Genomic DNA, 23534 nt, shown 5'->3' with positions numbered 1-23534 from the left:
CCGCCCCGCCGCGCCGGCCCCGGTCGGCGGGTCTCTCACCCGCACTCAAGTTGGCGGCGGAGGCCTCATTGCCCTCACCCAAGATGGCGGCGGAGGCGTCAAGGCGCGTCACGTGGCCGTCGGGGCTGTGAAGCGGGCGGCGCCATGTCGCGGGCGGGCCCCGCGCTGAGGGGCCTGTGGGCCCCGACGGCTCGTCCTGAGGCGCGGCGGGACGTGCCGGCGCTGTCGCCATTTTCTCAGCCCAGTACCGGGGCGCTGCAGGCAGGCCAGCGGGCGCAGATTCCCCGGGAGGAGGCGAGCGCGGTGGGGGGGCGCCTTCAAGCCCCTCCCTGCGAAGCCTGGGTGCCTCAAAGGCTACCTCTACGCTTAACACTGTCACCGCAGCAACCGCTGTGTCCTTTAAACACCCACCGAGACAAGGCCCCGTGGGGCCGGGCGGCGATGCACGGCGAGCCGCCGGCCTCCGCCGCCCTGCCCACAACCGACATGGCCGCCGCCGCCACCGCCTCCCTCCGCGGGCACGTGAGGACGCGCGGGGCTCTCGCGGGAGGCCGCCCCGCCGTTGCTAGGCGCAGGGGGGGCGCGCGGGCGGCTCTCGCGAGAGCGGCGGGAGGTGGAGGGGGGCGGGGCTGGCGGCGGCGGCGATGGCGGACGGGGCGGGTAGCAACGGGGACGCCGCGGGGCTGCCGGTGGGCAAGGAGGCAGGTGAGGAGCCGGGGGGCAAGGGAGGGGGGGCGGCCAGGCCCCGTGAGGTGTAGTGCGGCCTGGTCGGGCCGCTGACGCCCCGGTTGTGCCCCCCACCCCACCCCCCGCAGTGGACCGCCTGATCCGGGAGAACGGGCACATCTTCACCGAGGCCCAGTGCAAGGTGTGCAGCGCCCTGCTCATCTCCGAGTCCCAGAGGCTGGCCCACTACCAGGTAGGGAGCGGGGAGCCGCCGCTGCCGCCCGCCGCCGGGCACCGCGGGGTGCTGAGCAGCGGGGCGGGCGGGTTTCTCTCTGCTTTCTCCAGAGCAAGAAGCACGCCAACAAGGTGAGGCGGTACCTGTCCATCCACGGCGGAGAGGAGCTCGCCCACGGGAAGAAGATGAGGCTGGATGCGAAGCAGGTGAGAGGAGAGCGTAGAGTCCTTCAGGCCTAAATACCGCCGAGCGGGACCTGCTGGGCTAAAGGCTGTTGCCTGGCCTGGGCGCCTTTATGAGTAAATGAAGAAAACGCTCTCGGGAAGGGCGTTGTGAGAACTGAAGAGCTCGATGGCAGGTGTGTTGCCAGGCCTTGTCTCAGCGAGCACAATTCCTGCTGCCCTTCCCATCTAAACAGTCTCTGTGAGTATGTCTTCCCCATTTCAACAAATGCACATTGCCTTTTATTGATAGTCTTGCTTGAAAGGACAGGGAAAAGTGAATAGGAGCGACAACTTGTCAGCAGTATCATTGCGTAACCTTTAGCATCACGGAGAGCACGTTGGGTTGATCGTCTACTGGGATTCTCTTTCCAGAGCAATCCTTTTTTTACTTATTTAGATTTCCTCGGCCAGTAGCTGGAGCCTGTTGGTCAGTAAAGGCACCACGTTCCACTCGGCCATCTGTCTGCCCCGTGACTCATTTGGGAAACAGATTTTACTTTTATGATTGCTTCAGCTTTAATCCCTAACTCTCCAACATTTGTGGCGGGGGGGTGGGCGATAAAGGCAGATGCCTTCGCACATAGTGTTAGGCTTAGAAATGACTGCTGCTGCCTGCTCCGCTGGCATCATGTTGCAGATGACCCAGCTGATAGCGATGTTTGTGTTGCTCAGTTCACACCTTGCAGAGTAAAAGGCTGCCTCTTCCAATTCTGGCAGCCACACACTTAACCTTGTCCTTAACCCATACAGGCCAGGGCTGCCCCTCTGCCTGGAGTGGTTCACTAATGGGTTAAAAAAAGTAATCTGGTGCAAGAACACTCTCCAGTGAGGGAGAGGATGATGCTGCGTCATGGAAATCCTCAGTCACACTTCTTCAACTTAACACCCGAATGTTTCTGATTACCTTCTTTTCTTAGACCCCCAAACCTTAGTGTTTCTTCTCATAACAAGAAGGTTGGACGAGGTGACCCGCAGAGGTCCCTCCCAACCTCAGCTGCTCTGCGATTCTGTGCGCACAGGACAGCAAGCAGGAAGGCAGCAATGGGGAAGACAGGAACAAGTGTTGTCCCATCTGCAACATGACCTTTTCCTCTCCGGCCGTGGCAACATCTCACTACTTGGGCAAGACTCATGCCAAGAACATGAAGCAGCAGTCCCCCAAAGTGGAAGGTATGACTGTCTGCAGCACCTTAATGTTGTACCGAGGGGCTGTTCAAGCAATAAAAAAGTTGAGAGGTTCATTGGACCCCAAGCGTAAGCTCTTGTGAGGATGTGCGTACTACTCTTTACTGTGAAACAGAGTAAGCCAGCAGTGCACCTCCAGAGACATGGCCTCTCCCAGCAGCCTGCTTGGTGGGCTGGCGTTGGCAAAAAGTTGCGTGGTTTTTTGTTTTGCTTTGTTCGGGAGAAACGCAGCTTGCAGCAGTGTCGTACCCGTCCCTGTGTGCGGGGACCAGGAGAGAACGGCTCTTCAGGGAGCGTGATGTTAAGCTGTAGAAACGCCTGTCACAGGATACGATGCTTGCTAAAACCTTACCGGGATTGAAGTGACTAGTGAAACTCTGATACAGCGAATTCGTCAGGGCTGCTCAGCTACGAAGATGTAGCCTCTGAGGTTCAGGGACTTGTGAGCTGCAGATAGCTGGGGACTGGGAGAGTACAGCTGGGAAGCATCAGTATGTGCTTGTCCTGACCTTGTGCTTTTCCCATGGCACCTGCCGTGGACTGCTCTCATGATGGGACGCAGTCCAGGCAGACCTCGGGTCTGACCCGGTGCAGCTGCCTGTGTGTCCCATCCCTTTGCTAGCAGACAGAAAGGCCCAGTGGGTGGGGAGGGAGACCCTCTGTCCAGGGCGGGTAGGGGCAGCCGAGAGCCTGGGGTGCTGTAGCCGGTCAGGACAGAGGGAAAATGCAGCCTTTGAGTGTACCTGAGGATGGCAGCTTGTGCTAGCTCTGAGCTGGGGTCTTCCAGGCAGAAACTGTCCGTCCCGGGGTGTCTTCATGGCTTTGCTAGGTTGTGTGCGCACAGCGAAGCCGCCTCCGGGGTCAGGGTGGCCCATAGGATGTTTTTGTTCTTTGAAGCCCTTGCTTTTGGGTATGAGAGGAGCGTTCAGGAAGGGGTGGACGTACGCATGAGCGATCTGGTGCATACTTTCCGGTGTGAGAGGAGCTCTCTGGTCCTTAGAAGGTTCCTTGCTCTGGTCTTTGGTACCCTGTAATGAGAGGGTGCAAGTTTCCCCATCAGACGGGAGAGCTGCTTCTCTGTGTGGATTCACTGCATCAGACCTAGTCCCGTTCATGCTATTTCTCAGGCAAGACTCCTCATGACTTCGGTTCAGGATCAAGTCCTGCAGCTGCACGGTGTTTCCAGAAACCCACTTGCCTTTGCTGCACAGGGGCTTGTACCCGTGTTCTAGCTGGGTGATGATAATAGTAGGTGGAAGCTCGTTCATGTCCAGTGTTTCTTGAATACAGCCATGCTTATGTTAAGGAGAAATATGCAAATCTGTTGGGTTTTTTTTAACCCTGAAAGTTTTTCTGGCGTACTCTGACTTGTCTTACCACACACCTTTCGATTCTGCAGTGTTAAGGGAAAAGGTGGGAGCAACGTGAAATTATCTAGATGTCGTACATTCTCTGTCTACATTTGGGGTTTAGGTGTAGTAGGTTATTTTTTTTAGTGCAGGTTTTGGGGAAATAAAGTGACTGTTTTTTACCTCTGAGTTCTGTGACTGACCGAGAGTTTGGATTCACCCTACAGAAGCGGTGCCCCCACAGAAACATCCTGCTACCCTCCCCACCTCTACCGTGTCTTCTAATGAAGAGAACAAGGACATTACTGACCCAGACAAGTTCTGTAGCCTCTGCCACGCCACTTTCAACAACCCCCTTATGGCAAAACAGCATTATGTAGGCAAGAAGCACAGAAAGCAAGAGACCAAACACAAGCTGATGGCACACTATGGCCGAACCCCTGATGCACCGGCATCGTCCTTCATGGGTGAGTTCTCAGCAGGCAGGCTAACAAACAGCGGAAGAGCAGGGTGGGAGAGCGACAGTATGTGTCTGACAGGTCTTCGGACGAGAGAGCCCATGCGGAGGGAGCAGGGCAGAATTGCTCATGATGAGGGTCTTGATTGTACACTGTAAGATTGATTTGGTTCATGTTGTAACCCCCTGCCAGCAAGAGAAGTTTTAGACTGTAGCTACTCGTGACAAGCTTTGGGTTGTGTTTTGCAATGTTGTCTAATTGGGACGTGTCCTTTTTATTCTCTGTGCAGATAATCCAGGGATTTGGGCCAGTACTGTTTCTAGCTAGGTGATTGCATCCAAAATGGAAAGATAAAAGTGGCATTTGATGCTTAAAAAAAGTCTTCGAAGGGGACTAGCCAAAGATGGAAGAAATAGGTTTAACTGCACCTGCTGCTTCAAAGCACATGAAAGCCAGAGAGATCTCTCCCTGAATGCCTTTCTGCCTCTGTGTGGGCACTTCCATCTGATGAACTAATGCAACTCTCTCTGGAGAAAGCAGGAATGTGGGGGGAAAAAAAAAAAAGAGCTATAAAGGAGGAACTTTAGGCAGATAGTTAAAACTCATTTGGTTTATGATCTGCTGCTTATGAGCCCTTCTTTGTGATGAAAGCCCTTGGAGTCCAGTGAAAGCATTAGGAGCTCACGGTAAACTCCCTTGTTCCTCCTAGCAGCCTTCTGTTGGACCAGGAAGTCTAGTACCTGCTGGATGCTTGAGGTAAATAATAAGCAGACAAATCATCTTAAAATCTTTTTCAAGGGCTTCTTTCTCTGTCGTAAAAACCCACACAGGCAGAAGATTAATTATTCTAATTCTTTGCAGGCCACCTTTAGATACCGGTAGCACTTATGAGAAATGAGGCTCAATTATCCAAGTAATATTCTCTCCCATATTGCGTAGTCGTGTGGGAGATGGAAAAGGTGCTTGGTATCTAGCGTTACCCATCTGCTCTTTACCTAATTAGTGGGGCCTGATGAATGGTTCCACTTTAGTGTGACTCAGGCACTGACAATGGCAGGAGCCCCAGCCCAGGCAGGCTGGGTAGGTGGGCAGTGCCTGTGTGAGTGATGTCTCCCATGAAGTGCCGGCAGAACCAGAGTACCTGTGGGCACATCTCCATGGCACTTAAGCTGTTCAGGCGAGGTTTCGGAGCCTGGGCTGTAATCGGGGGCTGCTCGGATGTGATGGCTGCAGCCAGAGTTGTTTTCTCCTGCTCTCTTTGCCCATCTCTGTGTGCTAACAGCCATGCCTATCCCTAAACTTCTCACTGCTGCAATCTGGCTGGCAGCAGGTAAAGATGTGTTCTTCGCAGTGCAACGCTGAGGTGTTTGTCTGCTTAAAGTTCCTCTAGGAACCACCGGTTTGGGGTGCAGGAGTGGAGTTTAGACAACCTTGTGCACACACCTGTTTGCTGGATTTGCAACAGAGAGATCCTGACCTCGATCGGGCAGGGCGGCAGACGTGAGGGCTGTAACGGCTCCTCTGGCCTTTTCCACCCAGGTCCAGCTCTGTTTTGAGAATTGAATGTTCCACTAGAGTCTGAAATCTCTCTGAGGTGCAGCAGCCAGGTGGGGAAATGTCTGCTACATCATGTGTTGTGCTTCTCACTCAGTGATTATGCTACTCTGCACCCCTGGGGTGAGTCTCCTCTTTCACCTTAAGGAAATGTTTTCTCTGTGAGACAGCCAGGCAGAGCCCTTCCCCAGCGAGCCGAAATTCAGGAGCGCTTAATGTCTTGAGGCCAACTGCCAGGATTTTCCCCTGTTAACAGACTCCTGTGCTGAGCTGTGCTGCCATGCTTGCCTGTTTGGTATCTGCGACCTCCCGAACTTTCATTCCAGCTGGAGTTGTCATGTTACACAAAACCATTGATCTGTCTAGTACAACTCGTGTTGGAACCTTTTTTTTTTGGCAGTTAACTGATAGGCTGACTGTAACCAAACTGCTTCAGGATAGAGCTTAATATTCTCAGTTGGCACCTCAGCAAGGCGTAGCAGAATGCTGCATTGTGGAACTGGACGTTGTGTGTAATCTCCTCTGGCTGCTTTTTTTACTGAAACACTACAAGCTTACAAATTAAGTATCTCCCTCATTTTCTGTTATGAGATGTACAGATCAGGAGAAGTGGGAATTTGGGAGAGAAATGGAGTTGCAAAGGCAGTATAGCATCAGGTTTGGTGTCCTAATGCTGAGACTTTTACTATGTCTGATACTGTGAACTGTTTATAGGAAATGTGTCTTTGTTTTATAGATAAACAAACCCATGTTCTGACCAGGAAAGCTTTTCTGGCTTAGTGATTCCCTCGCAGTGACTGGCTGATACGTGGTGGGGTAGTGGGATTCTGCAACCTCCCTGCCTGGTCAGGCTATTGACTTGCTATTTGTCTTTGTTTAGCAGTTGTTTAACACATCAAGTGATTGATTATCTCACTTGTTTCTATCTCAGGCACCAAGTTGTTGGCTAGCTGTGTGTGCTAACATTGATGTCTGTTTCAGCTGGGAAGGGGTACCCCTGCAGCACATGTAACATAGTACTGAACTCCATAGAGCAGTACCAAGCTCACATCAGTGGCTTCAAACACAAGAATCAGTAAGTAACATTCTTGTCTAAGTGTGTTTCCAGCCTCGCTGTTCAAATCGATGGCTTAAATATAACTTAAAATGCAGTTTTGAATGCGTATTTTCAGCTGACTTGCAAGCAGAACAACAGGGTTTGTGCAAGCTTGCTCTGTCCTGAAACCGCTTCACTTGGGCAGCTCCCTCTGCAGACAGCTCTGGGGTGCAGCTGAAGTAGAAGTGGCCTGCAGTTGCTTTTGGTTCTTGATAGTTTAGCTCAGTGTGGACCTTTGCAGTGAGCGTGTCCAGCCTGACACCCATTAAACACAGTTCCTCTAACAACTGAGATTTTAATTTAATTAAAGACTGGCTCAGTGGAGATCTGCTTGCCATTCTAATCTCTCTTGGGGTCACTTGTCTTAAAATTTGGCATGTAGTCAGCATGCTCCAGAAACCCAGACTATATTCCTGAAATCGCTCTCACAGCTGGTGAGTTAAATAATGGCAACCCCTGCATATATTATTAATCTGAAAAAATTAGGCTGCCAGATGATTAATACCAAAAATACTTGTTCTGGACACTGTCAAAGTTCAGATCCCTAATTTCAAAGCCTTTGCTAAAAGAGGCTCAATAATGAGCCTGCATTGGTTAGAAAGCTTCTTAGAAGAAAGAGGTATTAGGAAACCCTACCTGAAGTGAGGACAGACTCCTAGCCAAATTTCCCAGAGAGGACAGGAGGAAAACTGGGATCTCTTGTTGCCTATCTGTGGAATAACAGCCCCATGGTCCCTTGGCTCTCTGGAGTACTTGATTGGAAGGCACATGCTCCATCCATCATCCCAGGAAAGTTTCGGCTCTTGAACGGCACAACTGGATCAGTGAATAGCAAGTATCCCGTTCTAGATAGATAATATCGAGGATGTTCCCAACACACAGGCATAAACGTTCCCTTTAAGGACATGGATGTTGTCCGAGTTTTTGCAGCCACACAACTCCCTTTCAGAAAGCTGCTTCTGGATTCAGCTGTTCAGTCCTGTTCCAGGCCAGCTTCTGCAGTCTGAAGAGAGGCGGGATACTTGCTTTGTAATGGAAGCTCTTTAACAGCCCTTGAGCTGTGCAATAGCTAATTCTGCCATGCTGAAGGTGTCTGTTTACACACAGGCATGGAGGGCAAGGATGCGCTTGGAAGCGTTTCTGGCAAGTTGTTGACTTGGCTACAGTAGGCTGTTGCTCCACTGACAGCCATGCCTGCTGAGCAGTGATTGCAGCTGGCAGATTTCGGAGCACTTCTGACATTGTCTCCTTTTTTCCCTTCTCTTCCTCTTGCTCCCTTCGATGTCCAGGATGCCAGGAGCAGTGCCAGTTGTCGGACCGTTCCCGCCACAGCAGTATGTCCGGGAGGAGTCAACTGCCCCAGGAGGCTACAGTTATTTCAGCCAAGACTTCTAGAGCAAGTTGCAGCACTGTTCTTGGAGTTGTTGATGGCCCAAGAACGCACATCCTTTGCCAGCCCACAATGGTTTCATTATCCCTCTGGATAAGCAAAGCCCTACCCTCCTGTATGCACCCGTTGAGCAGAACGGGGACTGAATCTGTCAGAAAAAGGATCCAGCTGGAAGAGACTTGCTAGACAGCAAATACTTCACTCCCTTAGAGTAGTTTTCATTGTGTAATTGCTTCCTGTGAAGGTGGGTGCGGTGTGAGAGGAAATGTGTATCTGGTATAAGGAGGGTTTGGCAACAGGCTGGTAGTGGCCACCTCCTCCCTCACCAGAGCAAATAACGGATTCCTGCACCTGGAGGGCCAGCATCCCATGCTCAGAGGTGGCTTTTGCTGGAGGAGAGCTCCTAGACTGTAGCAAGCAGTGCTTATGCAGCGTGGATGGGACACGATGCAGGTTGCCTGGCTTTGCACAGGCCTAAAATAGGAAACAACCAGCGTGGCATCTCTTTCCATGTCTCCTCCGGTCAGGTTTGTGTGCAGAATTTCATGAGCCACTGATTGCCATCAGAGCCTTTCGCAGTACCGCAGCCGTTGGTTCTGGAGCTGGGTTGTTTGGTCTGTCTAACAAGTAGTTACAACTTCTGGTGTGCAAACTGCTGCTGGTGGGAATGGAGGGCTGCGAGAGGGGTTAGAGCTCCTGGCTCTCCTCAGCCCTCTGAGGATTTCCACGTGGAAGGAAGTAACTGTTCAGCCTGGTTTCCTATGGAAACAGGTGTATGTGATCATTCACCGTGTGTGTCTTTACCCAGTGTGACTTAAACCTATCTCAGCCAAACTTGGCAGCGGTGGAGATCTCCAAGATCTGAATGCAATCAGCAGAGGAAGGTAGAGCAGGGTGAGTTCATCTCTAATTCTGTCATGGTCTGCATGGAAGTGCAGCATTTTCCCTACTGCCACCAAAAGACTCTGGAAGGAGGGTTTTAAGGGAAAAGAGACGGAATAAATCTAGATGCAGCAGAAAACTGTAGTGTTAACTTGGTCAAATCGTTAGCTGACTAAAAAGCTACAAATCCTTTGGAAACCTGCCTTTGTTAGTCCTTCATTAGACACTACTTGCCCAACCCCTCTCTTCAAAGTTCTTACACTTTTATCATCCTGGAAAAGGGATGTTCTATATTTCAAACCCAGAAATTAAGACTGATGGTCTCTTCATGGTGCTAATGTACTAGATCTGTTAGAAAAGGCCCCGGAAGGAAGGGCAGGCGTCTGAGACTGCTGTGCATTTTGGACAAGTTCTTCAGATGTTTTGCCTTAAGCTAAGGCATTGCCTCTTCTCTGCTAGCCCACCGCAGGAGCCATGTGCATTGGGCTGGCCTCATGTTCAGTGCCAGTGCTCCGAGTCAGGCACCCCGCGACTTTATCCCAGCATCAGTGCCTCCGTGGAGCTGAGACTTTGCTAGTCTGTGGCAAATGTCCTGCTGTTTTTCTTCCACGGAGCAGAAGGACGTGGATGTGACCCCTCTGAGGACCTCCCTGGCCAGTGGAGCTCCGTGGGCTGGCAGGAGCATGGGTGATGGCCGCGGGCACACCGCGCTGCCAGGGTGGGCTGAGCCAAGCTGCTGCCTCACGTTGCGTGGCCCCGGCAGCTGCTGGAGGGGGATCTGGGGCACTTGACTCCCAGCGTTGTGTGCCAGGGGAGCAGCTGGCGCCTTCGCAGGGCTGAGAGCCGGGCTGTAGACGCACTTTCAAAATCCGGTGTGTGCGCTGGTCGGGTTAAGCAAGGAGAGAGAGAGCTGGTTGCTAATCTCAGTGCTTGGAGTGAATGCCTTCCCTTCCCCACTCCAGGCTGTGCATGAGCTTTGTTTTTCTTCACCCTGCACAGAATCTGCCATCTTCCCTTAGGACGGGCTCCTGCTGGTCTGGGTTCGCCTTCCTAATGTTTTCCAGTCTTGCTCCACTGCTGAGGTCTGACCTTAGTCTCCTGCTACTGAGGGAGTCCTTTTAAACCTTGCGAGCTGATCAATGAGCAGAAAATTGCAATGAACTGAAGGAAGCATTGTGCGCCTGGTAGCCCTGGGTGGCCTCCAACTCTGATCTCTGCTGCTTAGCTCTCGTCCCGCTGTACCAGGGCAGGTGCCCACTAGATTTGCTACGCATCGACACCAAGAGGGATCCATTTCCAGCACTGCCCAGTCCGGTGTGTCACTCCTGTCTGTGTACTGACAGTTTTGCCTTCCCCTGTACACAGTGTTTATGTATCTGCTGTTTCCCTAAGGTGAAGCTCTCCAAATAGAGTGTTTATTACTACTTCTGGGTGCTGTCTCTCTGCTAGAGCCCTTCCTGGGATTTTGCCATGCTTCAAAGCAAAGAACAGGATGCAGACACCTTTGAAATATGTGGGAGGGGCAGGAGGCTTGTGTTCCCATCTGCCCTCGAGGCCCTGCTGTCATCCTGCGGCACCCTGAGGTCCAGATGAAGCTGGTAAGTGCCTTCCTCTGTGCTGCTCTGGCAAGTCAGCGTGGCCTTGGGCACGCCGCAGTCACCAAGGGGAAGACAGGACAGTCTGGGCTGGGAGACTGCTGGCACTTCTGCAAGCTGTTGCACAGCTTGTGCCAAAAACATCCGTGACTGCCGCAGGACGCTGGGCTGTTTCCTGGCACTGCCGTGGCAGCACAGGAGTGGCATCACGGCAGGCATGCTCTGCTGCTGTCCATTCGAGGGCAGCTCGCTCGCTGGGGCAGCCTCAGGTGCCCAGGACCGGCTGTCCTGGTCCTCTGCGGGCAGGGCTGCGGCGGAGCACAGGGGACCAGCGTCCCCGGGAGCGGTGCAGGGCCTTGTGCGGGCACTGAGGGCGGCACTGCCATCGGCCATGCGGGTAGTGCTGGGAGGGATGGGCTGCATCCGCCTCCCGTGGTGCACAACTCCGCCAGGGCAGCGTGCCTCCTGCTGCCAGCCTGTCCCTCCTGACCCCTTCTCCTCCTCGCGGCAGGGCTGTGGCGTGTCTGGCAGCTCCTGGCCCTTTTGTGGGTGCAGGCGCTCCTCCGGGCAGGTGCAGGGGAGGAGGTGGCAGCCGCGGGGCTGCCTGTACCCCTGGCACATCCCCTTCCCCAGCAGCAGGACGGCTGGCAGCAGCCGTGCCAGGGTAGCCACAAGCAGGTGGCCCTGCCAGCCACGCTGGGGGCTGCAGCGCCCATGGCTGGTCCGTACCGGCCCCATCCCCGTGCTCCAAGCACAGACCAGGTGGGTGCCAAAATCACTGGTGTCCCCACTCTGCTGGCTGCCCATCCTGCTGCTGGACTGCTCTCGGGGGGGGCCCCAGCACCCGTGGGCACCCCCAGCACCCGTGGGCACCCCCAGGCATGACAGGAGGGGAGCTGGAGCCTGGCTGTGGGGCCAGAGCCACCCACGTGCCAGGGGAGGCTGAGGACAGAGCGTGGCCCTTGTCGCCAGGCTGCACCCCGGTGCCGGCATGCTGCGGGCCCAGTGTCCCTGCCCGGCTGCGGCCAGGGCTGCCCGGTCCTGCTCCTCCCTGCTGGGGCCTCCGCGGGCAGCACCTCGCTGGGCCGGGGCTCTGGCTGCCTGCATCGGGCCGAGCCCCAGCGCTTTCCGGGCTGGCAGGCACAGCGCTGAGCATGGAGCCACCCGCCAGCCACGTCCCCCACGGAAGCACTGCCATCCCTTGCCCGTGCCGCAGCCAGCTCCGTGGAGCCTGCCCGTCTGAGGAGCCGGCTGCTCCTCCGGCAGCGTGTGGGGCTGGGTCCCGGGTCCCCCCCTCAGCCGGGGGGAGCGCAGCCCCGGCCACAGTCCCAACCGCTGCCATCCCTCGTGGCCCCGCTGGCTCCAGCAAGTAAATCAGGTGCAGATGTGGAGGCAGGGCCGGGCGCCTGCTTGCGATTAGGGGTTGGGAGTATCGGGGTGGCCCCGTTCTTGCCTCGCAGCCCCCTGCTGTGGCTGCACCGCTCCCGGGAGGAGCCCCAGATGCCCCACGGGGGGCAGGGCTGGTGGGCAAAGCTCCTGCTTGCCCAGCCCAGCGCATGGCATGTGCCATGTCCCCAAGGGGAGTGGTGCCCGTCCTGGTCCTGTGCGCACTGTTCCCTGTGCCAGCTGCAGCCCCAGTGCTACCCGGCACAGCCGGGACGGGCAGGGGTGGCAGGACTGCAGCAGGGATGAGGCATGGCGCTGCCCGCTCTGTGCTGCTAGGCCAGCCCCAGCCTCACGTGCTCCCAGCTTGGCCCTCAGTGCGAAAATCTGTGGGTGCTCCTGTGCCGCACTGGGGGCTTGGCCAAAGCCCGGGGCCCCGGTGTCCCTGTCCCGCAGCCCCTGCACCGGGCCCCACATTCTTGGCTCCCCAGAGGGAGCAGCAGGTTCATGTTTGCCAAGTTCTGCCTGGTTAAACCTTAACCGGGCCAGGTTGCTCCATCGGTCCCTCCCTGCCGGAGATAAGGATGGGCAGGTGAGACTGGGGCCTGGTGGGGAGCACTGACCCGAGCCCGGCTGCTTGCCTCCAGCACGGGACCTGGCCCTTGCAGAGCGTCCTGCTCGGCCTGGGGCGGGCTGCCTGCCCCTCCAGCTAGGCCCCTGCCCCTCCGGCTCAGCCCCTGCCCACCTCGGCAGGTCCCTGCTGGTATGAGGGCAGCACGTTGTGGCCGGGGCTGGAAGCCGCCACGTATCAAGGCTGGTGGGGCTGGATAGAGCTGCAAGGCCTTGCACTGGGGCAGCCCAGGACCCCTGTGCTCCGGGGCTGGCCCGCTCCCTCGGTGCCGGGGGGTTCACATCGCCCCATTATGTGGCATGAGCTTGCTCAGCCTCAGCCCCGGACCCTGTGCACATACAGGGTACAGGGAGCCGGGGAGCCTGCGCCCCAAACAACAGCCGTTCAGGGGAGGCCAAGAGAAACTTCCAGGAGGAAAAAGCCCCCCAGGCTCTGGCCCCCCCAGGAGCCACCGTGCCGCGCACACTCACGCTGGCCGCAGGTGCCACCGCAGCGGGAGCAGCGGTGAGCGCTGGGGCCAGGCACAAGGGGCGGCTGTGTTCCCGCAGCCCCGGCTGCCTTCCAAGAGCAATATTGTTGGCACCAGGCAGGCTCCCTGCGCCGGCAGCGCATACATGGGCCTTTCATGAGGGGAGCGGGGATGATTTACTGCCTGGGGGAAGGGGCAGGGGCGGGAGGATGGAGCCCCAGCGTGCCGGCCCCGGCGCCCAGCCCCTCGTGCGTGCTTGCTGCCGCAGCGCCCTGCACACGTGAGCAAGGCTGTGGGTCTGGCCAGGGGGTCACTTCTTGCTCAGGCATGGGGCAGAGTGGGTCCTCCCGCCCCATCTGCACGGTGCCAGCCTCCTTGCTGCCCTGTCTGCAGAGCCATGGGGATGCTCTCCCTCACTGGGCACCTCACTGCGACTGAGCTCCCACCCTCTGTGGCTCAGTGGCCGGAGGGTCATGTGCCCCTTGCAGTGCCATGGCTGATGGGAGCAGCTGGGGGCGACAGGGGCAGCAAAGGAGGGTGCTGGGGCAGGGATGCACCCACAGCACAGGATGCCGGCGCTGGCACAATCCCCCCTTGTTGAGCTGCTGGTGTGGCAGAGGCCGTGGTGGTGCTGCCGGCAGCGGGCGGCAGGCGGTGGGGCTGCGCTGCCGTGAAGGGCTTTTTGTTTGCCGTCAGTTGCTGTTATAAATCAAGCCCGGCAGCCTGACCCCCCGGCCCAGCACTGCCCCATGGCAGGGAGGGGACCGGCTCCCAGCCGCCTGCAGCACAGCCCCACTGGCCCGGCAGGGATGCTTGGCGTGACGTGGGGAGAGGTGCCAGCACTGGTCCCCTTGCCCTACTCCCACCCGGCACTGTACCCAGCAGTGGGGGACCTGGCCAGGATATGGGGGGGTCTCTCTATGCCCATCCCAGGCTGTGGCTCCCACATGCTCCCCCGAGTCCCAGCTCTCCCCCAGCTTTCCTGGTGCTGGGAACGACCCCTTCTCTCTGGTTTTAATTTGGTTTTGGTTCGAATCGAGCTGAACCCAACATTTTTCTGTGCTTCCGGCACGCTGCGAGCTCTGCAGGGGCGGCCGCTGCTCCGTGAAATTGATGTTCTCGTCCGCTTCACGCGCCGGCAGGAATGAACAGCTGCCGGGGGCTGCTGGCCCCAGGGACTGCTCCATGTGCCCCTGTGCCCCAGGGTGGACCAGCACCCCAGGGTGGGGACCAGCACCCCAAGTGGGGAGCAGCATGGGGTGGACAGCGCTATGGGAGATTGTAGCACCAACTAGTCCTTGCAGTGAAACCATGTTGTGCTGGACGTTGCTGGTTTCGCACGCCGGAGCAGCATGGACAAGGCTATGCCCTGGCCCTGGCGGCATGGCCCTGTGGGGTGGGGGGTGACAGTGACAGTCGTACACCGCTCACACGACCCCAGGATCCATGCTGAGCATGGGCAAGGCTGCTGGAAAGCAGAAAAATGGTGAAGCAGACAGCAATGCAGTGAGGGAGAGCAGCTCTGGGGCCGGATCCTGACATGTGCTGGGGGCACCCGCTGACCCCTCTTACTGGCAGCAGGATGCTCAGGGGAAGGTGTGCCTGCGGACCGTGTGGCCTCGGAGGGTCTGAGGCCAGGCTTCCTTCAGTGCCCAGGGGTCCTGCGTGGGCAGGCAGGCAGGCAGACAGCGGGGCCTGGGCATGGTGGGGTCTGCCTGCCCCGGTGCAGGCAGCAGCATGGGGAAAGCGAAGGCGAAGTGTTTATGGGTCGGATTAGGGCCACTCCAACCCTGGCTCGCAGCCTCGCGGTGTTTTACGACGCTCCGTTATGGGCTCCTAATGAGGGTCACAGCCGCTTTATGGCACCGGCAGCGATAACGCTGCAACTAATTGCGGCGCAATTAGCGAGCAGGCTGCCGGGCACCCAGCAACGCGCAGCGCCCAGCCCGGGCCAGGGCCACCCGCCGGGATGGGTACCGCTGCCGTGGAGCCCTCGGCATCTGCGGGGCCGGGGTGCTCCCTGCTCCCGGCAGTTGGGGTGCCACGGGGGGGAAAGGGGGCAGAGGCTGCCTTGCCCCCCGCCCCCCCCCGCCCGATGTGCTGCTCCCGGCGTGGGGGCCCAACACGTGGGGTCTGCCGGGGGGAGGTGGAGGGGAGCAGCCCCGGGTGTTTTGCAGCCCCACGCGTTCCCCACCCGCGGGGTGACGCTGCGGGGCCGTGCCGGGGGGTGCCCAGGGGCCGCCCCTCGCTGCTGGCGGGGGCCAGGGGGGCCGGTGCCGGCCACCCCCCCACCCCCCCACCCCGCCTCAGCTCGGGAGCGGGTCGGTTTGCAAAGGAGTCGGCGGCCGGCGGAGCGGGGCCGGTTACAGCAGCCGCGGCTTGGGGCCGGTCCCCCCCCGCTCCCCCCCCCCCCACCGCTCCGGGCGGGGCGGGCGGCGCCGCTGTAACCCGAGCGCGCCCCTACAAAGTGCCCGCGCCCGCCGCGGCGGCGGCAGAGCGGGGCCGGAGCGAGCCCGGAGCGGGAGCCGGAGCCGTCCCCAGCCCGGAGCCGTCCCCAGCCCGGAGCCAGCCCCAGCCCGGAGCCGTCCCCAGCCCGGCCCGCCATGGGGCCGCGGTGCGGGGCGCGGCGGCGCTGAGCCCGCCGGCTCCCGGACTTTGCCCGGGCCCTCCCCGCGCTGCGCGGCCGGCTCCGCCGAGGGAGCCCGTCACCGCCGGTAACGCCGCCGCCCGCGACCCTCGTCCTCGGGACACTCCCCCTCCTCCCCCTCGCCCCGGGATCCCCCTCCCAGGGATCCCCCTCACCCCGGGACCCCCCAGCCCCCGCAGCCCCCCCCTCCCCGAGCCCGGTTAACCGCTCCCAGCGCCGTGGCCAGGCTGCGGCTGGCTGGAGGGGTCGGGTCCCTGCACGCAACCGGGGTCTCCCCCCGTGCCCCGCCCCGAGACCTCGGGGGGGGGGGGCTGGAAGGGGTCTCACCCTGCCCAGGGCCCCCTGTGCTCTGCCTCTCCTCCATGCGCACCCACCCTCGGCGTGCCCTGGGGACCCCGCACCACCGCCCCACGGCACCCCGCGCCCCAGGAACCAGCCGCCCCCTCCATGCCGGCGGGTCCCTGCCTGGCCAGGGCAGCGCGTGGGAGGGAGCTGCCTGCCCGGCTCCGCTCACCCTGGCCCTGCCTGTCTCACAGGGTGGGAGCCGCCGCGCCGGAGGGGCCTGGAAGATGCGGCCCCTCTTGCAGGTCCTGGTGGGGCTGCTGCTGGCGGCTGCTGCCCAGGGCAGGGCGATGGAGCCAGGTACGGCTGCGGGGAGGTGAAACGGGGCTTGGGGATGGTGGGATGGGGGTCCTGCTTTCTGAATGCTTTCCCCTATCCCCAGCTGGGCAGCGAGCCCCTGGGGCTGCCGGGTGCTCACCCTGGGTACGCAGCCCCACAGCTCTGACTGCAGGGCTCGGCTGATGGGAGCTGGGGGCACCCACCTGGCTGGGGCACGGCACGGGAGGGGGGCAGTGTCTCCATCACCAGGCGAGGTGTGGAGGCTGGAAGGGTGGCTCCAGACAGGCTTTCCCTGGGCTACGGGGGCTCAGCTTGCTCGGTGGACGCACCCGGCAGAGCGGGATGGCGTGAACGCCATGGGCTGTGGCAGTTGTGTGTGGCTCAGTGGCGAGTGCAAACGCCTTAGAGGTGTGGGCGGTCCATGCCTCTCAGTGGTGGGTACAGGAGAAGGACATGTCCCAGGGGACCACAGGCCCAGCTACCCCACATCTGCCCTGTGATGGCCACGCAGAGGGCTGGGGATGCACTTGTGTCCCCCCAGACCCCCACACGTGGGCAGTCAGGCTGCGGTGGGTATTGCTACGCCGGCGGTTGGGTTGTTTCTGCCCTCCATGTGCACACGCCTGTGCCCAGCCATCGGTAGGCAGGGCACTGCTGCCCAGCCCGGGCATTGCCGGGGCCAGCCAGGCTGTGGGAGTCGCGGCCATGCTTGGGGCATGTGGAGGTCCGACAGCAAGTGGCCGGGAGTGTTTGGTGCCCTTGTTCAGTGCTGCGTTCGGTGAGACAGGACAGGCTCGGGCACCCTGTGCCGCTGGGAGTGGCCCCTGCGGAAGAATGGTGGCATGTGTAGCCTTGGATGGGGACATGCCGCTGGGGAAGCCATGTCCCTGTGCCCCAGGGCAGAGTCCAGCCCTCGCCCGCCTCCAGGGCAACAGAGCCGGGCACCGGGCTGTGTCGCACCATGTGCTCTCCACACTGGGGTGGGCGCGTGGTGGGGTCCTGCCATCGGGGAGGGGTGAGCATCAGAGTGGGCACTCATGGCATCTCTCCAGAGCTATTCAAGAGCCCATTGCTGGAGTCGGAAGAGGAACATCTCCTGCTGGACCCGGGCAACGCGTTGAAGCTGTACTGTGATGCCAATCAGAGCAGTGCCAGCGTGGTCTGGTACAAGGAGTCCCGGCTGCTCGTCCCGGGAGGTCGCATCCGTCTCCGGCAGAGCCTGCTGGAAATCTCGGAGGTCGTGTACGAGGACTCAGGGCTCTACGTGTGCCGGGCACAGGGGACTGGGGAGATCCTGCGCAACTTCACCATCTCCGTCGTGGGTAGGAGCCCCGGCAGCACCCAGCTTCCCCCCAGGGCAGCAAGGCAGCCGCTGCCCGCCCGGCCCTGCAGGCAGGGATGTCCCTCTCAACCCATTTTCATTTGCAGACTCACTGGCGTCGGGTGATGACGATGAAGACAGTGATGGGGACGGTCCCCACAGAGGCCGAAACGAGGAGCCCGTCTACGTGCACAGAGGTCCGTGCCACCCTGGGCAGGAGAGGGCAGCTGGGGCAGGTCCAGGAGCATGCGCAACTGCTGCCTTCCGCTCACAGCATGAGCGGCTGGGAGCAGCTCCAGCAGCCTCCATGCTGCCCCTTGGCCCCCTCCCACTGTACATCCCGCGTCTCCTCAGCTCCTTACTGGACTCACCCGCACCGGATGGACAAGAAGCTGTATGCGGTCCCCGCGGGGAACACAGTGAAGTTTCGCTGCCCGGCCTCGGGCAGCCCCAGCCCCAGCATCCGCTGGTTCAAGAACGGGCGCGAGTTCCGGGGGGAGCACCGCATCGGGGGCATCCGGGTAAGGGCCAGGTCCCCCCACTGCAGCCTCCCCTCCCTGGGGTCCAGCTTCCCCATCACACCTTGCTGCCTTGCCTCCTCCCTCTGCAGCTCCGGCACCAGCACTGGAGCCTAGTGATGGAGAGCGTGGTGCCCTCCGACCGCGGCAACTACACCTGCCTGGTGGAGAACAGGTTTGGCAGCATCCACTACAGCTACCTCCTGGACGTACTGGGTGAGGGCTCCTCAGCACGGCGCTGGTCCTGGCTCCCTGCTCCCCCCGCGCCTGGCAGAGGGGTTGGGGTCACGGGGAAGGGGGCGGAGGAGCCTCTGTTTGTGTCCTCTCTGCTGGTGCAGCCCGCGTGTCCCTCGCACCCAAGGGGCGTGAGGATGGAGACCAGGCTCAGGTTGCACTGGGCTGCTGTAGGGCCGGGGAAGGGCTCTCCGTGGCTTCATGGTGGGTGGAGAGGGAGGGAGAAAGGAGCCCCTGCTCTGGGCCACCATGTCGGTGACACCGCTCTGCTCTGCACAGAGAGGTCCCCGCACAGGCCCATCTTGCAGGCTGGGCTGCCCGCCAACACCACGGCCCTGGTGGGCAGCGACGTGGAGTTCTTCTGCAAGGTCTACAGCGATGCCCAGCCCCACATCCAGTGGCTGAAGCACATCGAGGTGAACGGCAGCAGCTATGGTCCCGATGGGGTCCCCTACGTGCAAGTGCTCAAGGTAACAGGGGCTGGAAGCACCCGGGTCCCAGATGCCCACCCTAAAGTGGTGATGGGGGATGCACAGAGCCCCCCAAGGAGGAGGGATGCTGACCATCCATCCCTCTCCCTGGCAGACTGCAGACATCAACAGCTCTGAGGTGGAGGTGCTGTACCTGCGCAATGTCTCTGTGGAGGATGCTGGCGAGTACACCTGCCTGGCGGGGAACTCCATCGGCCTCTCCTACCAGTCTGCCTGGCTCACCGTCCTGCCAGGTAGGGGTGGGGGTCCTGGTGTGGGAGCTGGGACCCCCTGCACGCAGGGACCATGGCTCAGGCCAACTCATTCACTCCCTCCAGAAGAGGAGCTGGTGCGGGAAGCCGAAGCCCCCGAGGCCAAGTACACGGACATCATCATCTACACCTCGGGCTCACTGGCCGTGGCCATGGCCATCATCATCGTGGTGCTGTGCCGGATGCAGACTCAGTCGAGCAAGCAGCCCCTAGAGCCCATGGCGGTCCACAAGCTCTCCAAATTCCCACTCATCCGACAGGTGGGTGCCGAGCTGGAGCCCTGGGGGCGCAGGGGAACCTTGGTTACCAACTGGCCCTGCTAATGCCACCTGTGCCCATCACACCTTACCCTGCTGCCAGCCTTGGGGCTGCCCTCCCCACTGCCTCCTGCGGCTCCCTCGCCTCGTTGCTCTGAGTGAGGGTCTCTCTGCAGCACTGTTGGGTCTCTGTTTGGCCCTGGACCCTGGGGCAGGATGGCTGAGGTCCCTTGGGCTCTCTCCGCAGTTCTCCCTGGACTCCAGCTCCTCCGGGAAGTCCAGCACGTCCCTGATGCGCGTCACCCGTCTCTCCTCCAGCTGCGCCCCGATGCTGGCTGGGGTCATGGAGCTGGACCTGCCCCTCGACACCAAGTGGGAGTTCCCCCGAGACAAGTACGGTGCCACACGGGGCAGGTCTGGGACCGGGGGCTGCTCTCCCCAGCCACCCCAGGGACAGCAGCATGCGGGTGACGGATGGGGAGGTCTCTGGCCATCACCGGACACCTCAGCACTGCCGTACTGCGAGGTGCTGGGACTCGGCTTGGACAGAGAGGGGCAGCCATGCCGCCTCTGCCCCTCGGGTTTTGGCTACGCAGTGGCGGGGAGCGGGGCCATCCCTGTGGTCCCTCATGGTTCTGCCTGTCCCTGCCAGGCTGGTGCTGGGCAAGCCCCTGGGGGAAGGCTGCTTTGGCCAGGTGGTGCGGGCAGAGGCTTATGGCATCGACAGAGACCGGCCGGACAGAGCTGTCACCGTGGCTGTCAAAATGCTGAAAGGTAACAGCTCCTCTGGCAGTGTCCCAGGCGCAGAGGTGGCATCAGTGCCAGGCTGCGGTGCCACCCCAGCTGGCACGGTGACACAGCCCTCGTTCCCCAGACAACGCCACCGACAAGGACCTGGCTGACCTCATATCCGAGATGGAGATGATGAAGCTCATGGATAAGCACAAAAACATCATCAACCTCCTGGGAGTCTGCACGCAGGATGGTGAGGGGGCTGTGCAGGCAGGGCTTGGGCAGGGCATGGGCATGGGGCGGGAGCAGGGGATGGGGCTGTTGGGGACAGTGGCAGGTGGGACGCTGGGCTGGGACAGGGCAGGGCAGGTGCTGAGCAGAGTGGACGCCCTTCCCAGGGCCGCTGTACGTGATCGTGGAGTTTGCTGCGAAGGGGAACCTGCGTGAGTACCTCCGCGCTCGCCGCCCCCCGACACCCGACTACGCTTTTGACGTCGCGGCAATGCCCGAGGAGCAGCTCTCCTTCAAGGACCTGGTCTCCTGCGTCTACCAGGTGGCCCGTGGCATGGAGTACCTGGAGTCCAAACGGGTAGGGCTGGCACAGCCTGTGCGGGCTGCCTGTGCTCAGCAGTGCCTGGGAGGGGTGTGGTGGTGATGGAGGAGCTGTGTCCCCCCACTGTCCCCTCTGAGTGGGGAGAGGGAGCCCAGCCCCTTCTCCTGGGCTGTCTAGAACCTCCCAGCCACATCCAGCAAAGCTCAGGGCAGTATCTCCCCAAAAATGTGGGGCTTAAAGCCTGACCCACCTCCTGGATGCCCCCCCTGCTGTGCCTGTCACTGCAGCCAGCATGGTGTGAGGGTGGGCCCGATGCTGCTGGGGTGCCGGGAGGTGTGCGGGAGGGCGGCTCCAGGTGTGAGGAGGGGACGCACGGAGCTGGAGCCGCCATCTCACACCTCCTGCGGGCAATGCTCCCCTCCCTGCAGTGCATCCACCGTGACCTGGCTGCCCGCAACGTGCTGGTCACGGCAGAGAGTGTGATGAAGATCGCTGACTTCGGCTTGGCCAGGGACGTCCACGACATTGACTACTACAAGAAAACCAGCAACGTGAGTGGGGGGCCTGGGAGACGGGCGGGGGGGATGGGGGCACCCGGCTGGGGCTGAGCAGGTGGTTTGCTCCCATAGGGTCGCCTGCCAGTGAAGTGGATGGCACCCGAGGCCCTGTTTGACCGTGTCTACACCCACCAGAGCGATGTGTGAGTCCTGGGGCTGCTGGGGGTGCTGTCGGGTGTGGGACAAGGATGCTGTTGGTGTGGGACGAGGCAGTGCCGTGGGGTTATGCACGTACTGGAGGGTCCCCATGAGAAGGACGGGGTACTCTATGGGGACAGCAGCAGCGGGGCACATCTTCCCCAGAGGTGATGCCACCCTCTCCCATCCCTGCTCCCACAGCACCGCAGGGTGCAGTGGGGCAAGCCGGGGCCTCACCTGCCTGGGGAGGGTCCTAGGATGTGGTTGACCCCCCTTTGCCACTTGTGATCCCAGGTGGTCCTTCGGGATCCTGATGTGGGAGATCTTCACGCTGGGGGGCTCCCCCTACCCTGGCATCCCTGTTGAGGAGCTCTTCAAGCTGCTGAAGGAGGGGCACCGCATGGACCGGCCGTCCAACTGCACCCACGAGCTGTGAGTACCGGCCAGGCGGGGCGGGCAGGAGGCATGGCAAGACCCTGCTAACGCCCTCTCGCCCCCCAGGTACATGCTGATGCGGGAGTGCTGGCACGCCGTGCCCTCGCAGCGCCCCACCTTCAAGCAGCTCGTGGAGGGACTGGACAAGATCCTGGCAGCCGTTTCGGAGGAGGTGAGCGGTGGGGGGTCCGATGGGCGGCAGGGCAGGTGGCGCGGGAGCTGACAGCACCAGTGCTGATGGCACCGTCTCTCCCTGCAGTACCTGGACCTCTCCATGCCCTTTGAGCAGTACTCGCCCTCCTGCGAGGACACTGCCAGCTCCTGCTCCTCTGACGACTCCGTCTTCACCCACGACCCACTGCCGCTGGCTCCCCGCCTCTTCTCCTACCCCAGCGTGAGGACTTAAGGGCGGGCAGGGAAGGGCAATGCCGAGGCCGCCTCTGCCCTTGCGGGGAGGGGGTCCAGGTTCCCACACGTTCCCTGCTTTGCCCGGTGTGAGCAGTAGGTGGGCAGGGCCCCGAGCCGCAGTGCCGGGGCAGGGTGTCCCTCTCTCCAGGCTCTGTTTCAGCACCGAGCCTTCAGTCCTGGGTGAGACCTGCCTGGCATTGCAGGGCAGCGGGAGCCAGAGCCTCTCTGGGGCGGGCACTGCCCGGAATGCCCATGGCATTGCCCAGGGAGCAGGGCTTTGGCCAGTGCTTCAGTGGAAGTGTCTCTGGGTGGGAGCCCCGCTGCCTGCCGGGCTCCTGCTGCGTCTGTACATAGCCATAGAGATGAATATTTATGTACGTGAAATATTGACCTGATAAATTATTTTTTTGGAATAGACCCTGGCACAGTTTCTGGGCTGCTCCTGGCGGGGCGAAGGGCCCAGCTGAGCTGGGAAGGCAGGTCGGGGGCTGCCTCCTCACTGCCTCCTCCCCCCAGCCGGCGTGGGGGCCTGCAAGCACTCCCGGGGGACACGGAGGCAGTGCCACAGGTGCAGGAAGCGATGTCCCCACTCCTGCGCCTCCAGGCCCGCTCCGGCACAAAGCACCCTCGCATCTGTTCCCCATTAGCCACTGCTGCGCTAAGCCACCGTGAACTCCGCTACCAGCATCACCCTGAAACCGATCCCCCAACTGCTGCGGGCTCCCAGGCTGGGAAAGCGCTCTGGGGCCCGGCCCCACGCGCTGGGGACCCCCTGCACCCCCCCTGCCCGGGCCGGCCCTGGGACTCCAGATAAAAGTGAGTTACAGGCTCTGTACTGCCTCTCCGGAGCCCACATGCCCCTGGGAGCACAAGCTGGGGGCCTCTAGCCCCAGGCTCTGCTCTCTGGTGCCTGCTTTGCCCCCCCCCTTGCCCCGCGGTGCCCGGCTCTGCCGGGAGCGTGGGCAGGGAGGGCTGCAGCTGTCTCACCCCCTCCTGCCAAGCCCGCTCCCTGGGTCTAGGGTTTCATCTAGGGCCAGGCTTTGCCGGCCGTTAGCCCCAGGATCTTGTTTCCTCCAGCTCCCAGCTGCACTCGCAGCCCCCCAGCCTGGAAGCTGGCTCTCGGGCAGGACCTGCCCCAAGCCAGCCCGAGGGGATGTGCTGGGGAGCCCGGCAGCTTGCAGAACCATCCCAGGGCCCCCTCCTCGTCACAGCCCCTCGCAGGGCTGCTGGGGGGACCCCAGCCCTGCTGGCATG

General features: G+C 60.8%; 2 protein-coding genes across 3 annotated transcripts; both read left to right on the top strand.

Moving 5' to 3' along the window:
- The first annotated feature begins 644 nt into the window (after window positions 1–644).
- ZNF346 (zinc finger protein 346) lies at window positions 645–10437 on the top strand. The gene is made up of 7 exons (XM_050905559.1): window positions 645–705; window positions 816–919; window positions 1012–1107; window positions 2145–2295; window positions 3887–4126; window positions 6653–6746; window positions 8057–10437. Exons 1-7 carry the CDS (start codon window positions 645–647, stop codon window positions 8160–8162), a joined length of 852 nt encoding a protein of 283 aa, XP_050761516.1. The 3' UTR covers window positions 8163–10437.
- Window positions 10438–16333: 5896 nt separating this feature from the next.
- On the top strand, window positions 16334–22697 carry FGFR4 (fibroblast growth factor receptor 4). Of its 2 annotated transcripts, XM_050905040.1 has the most exons (17): window positions 16334–16406; window positions 17438–17707; window positions 17814–17903; window positions 18061–18227; window positions 18317–18440; window positions 18738–18928; window positions 19044–19182; window positions 19267–19460; window positions 19705–19850; window positions 20110–20231; window positions 20332–20442; window positions 20588–20778; window positions 21171–21293; window positions 21372–21442; window positions 21732–21869; window positions 21939–22044; window positions 22132–22697. In XM_050905040.1, exons 1-17 carry the CDS (start codon window positions 16334–16336, stop codon window positions 22276–22278), a joined length of 2403 nt encoding a protein of 800 aa, XP_050760997.1. In that variant the 3' UTR covers window positions 22279–22697. The 2 variants fall into 2 exon arrangements, with proteins under 2 accessions (XP_050760997.1, XP_050760998.1); XM_050905041.1 differs by lacking the exon at window positions 17438–17707.
- The last annotated feature ends 837 nt before the right edge of the window (window positions 22698–23534 follow it).

The sequence above is a fragment of the Gymnogyps californianus genome, chromosome 14 (genome assembly GCF_018139145.2).
Source record: "Gymnogyps californianus isolate 813 chromosome 14, ASM1813914v2, whole genome shotgun sequence".
In the NCBI taxonomy this organism is placed as follows: domain Eukaryota; kingdom Metazoa; phylum Chordata; class Aves; order Accipitriformes; family Cathartidae; genus Gymnogyps; species Gymnogyps californianus.
Note: the sequence above shows the minus strand (reverse complement) of the source record. Positions and strands in the feature narration are given on the sequence as shown.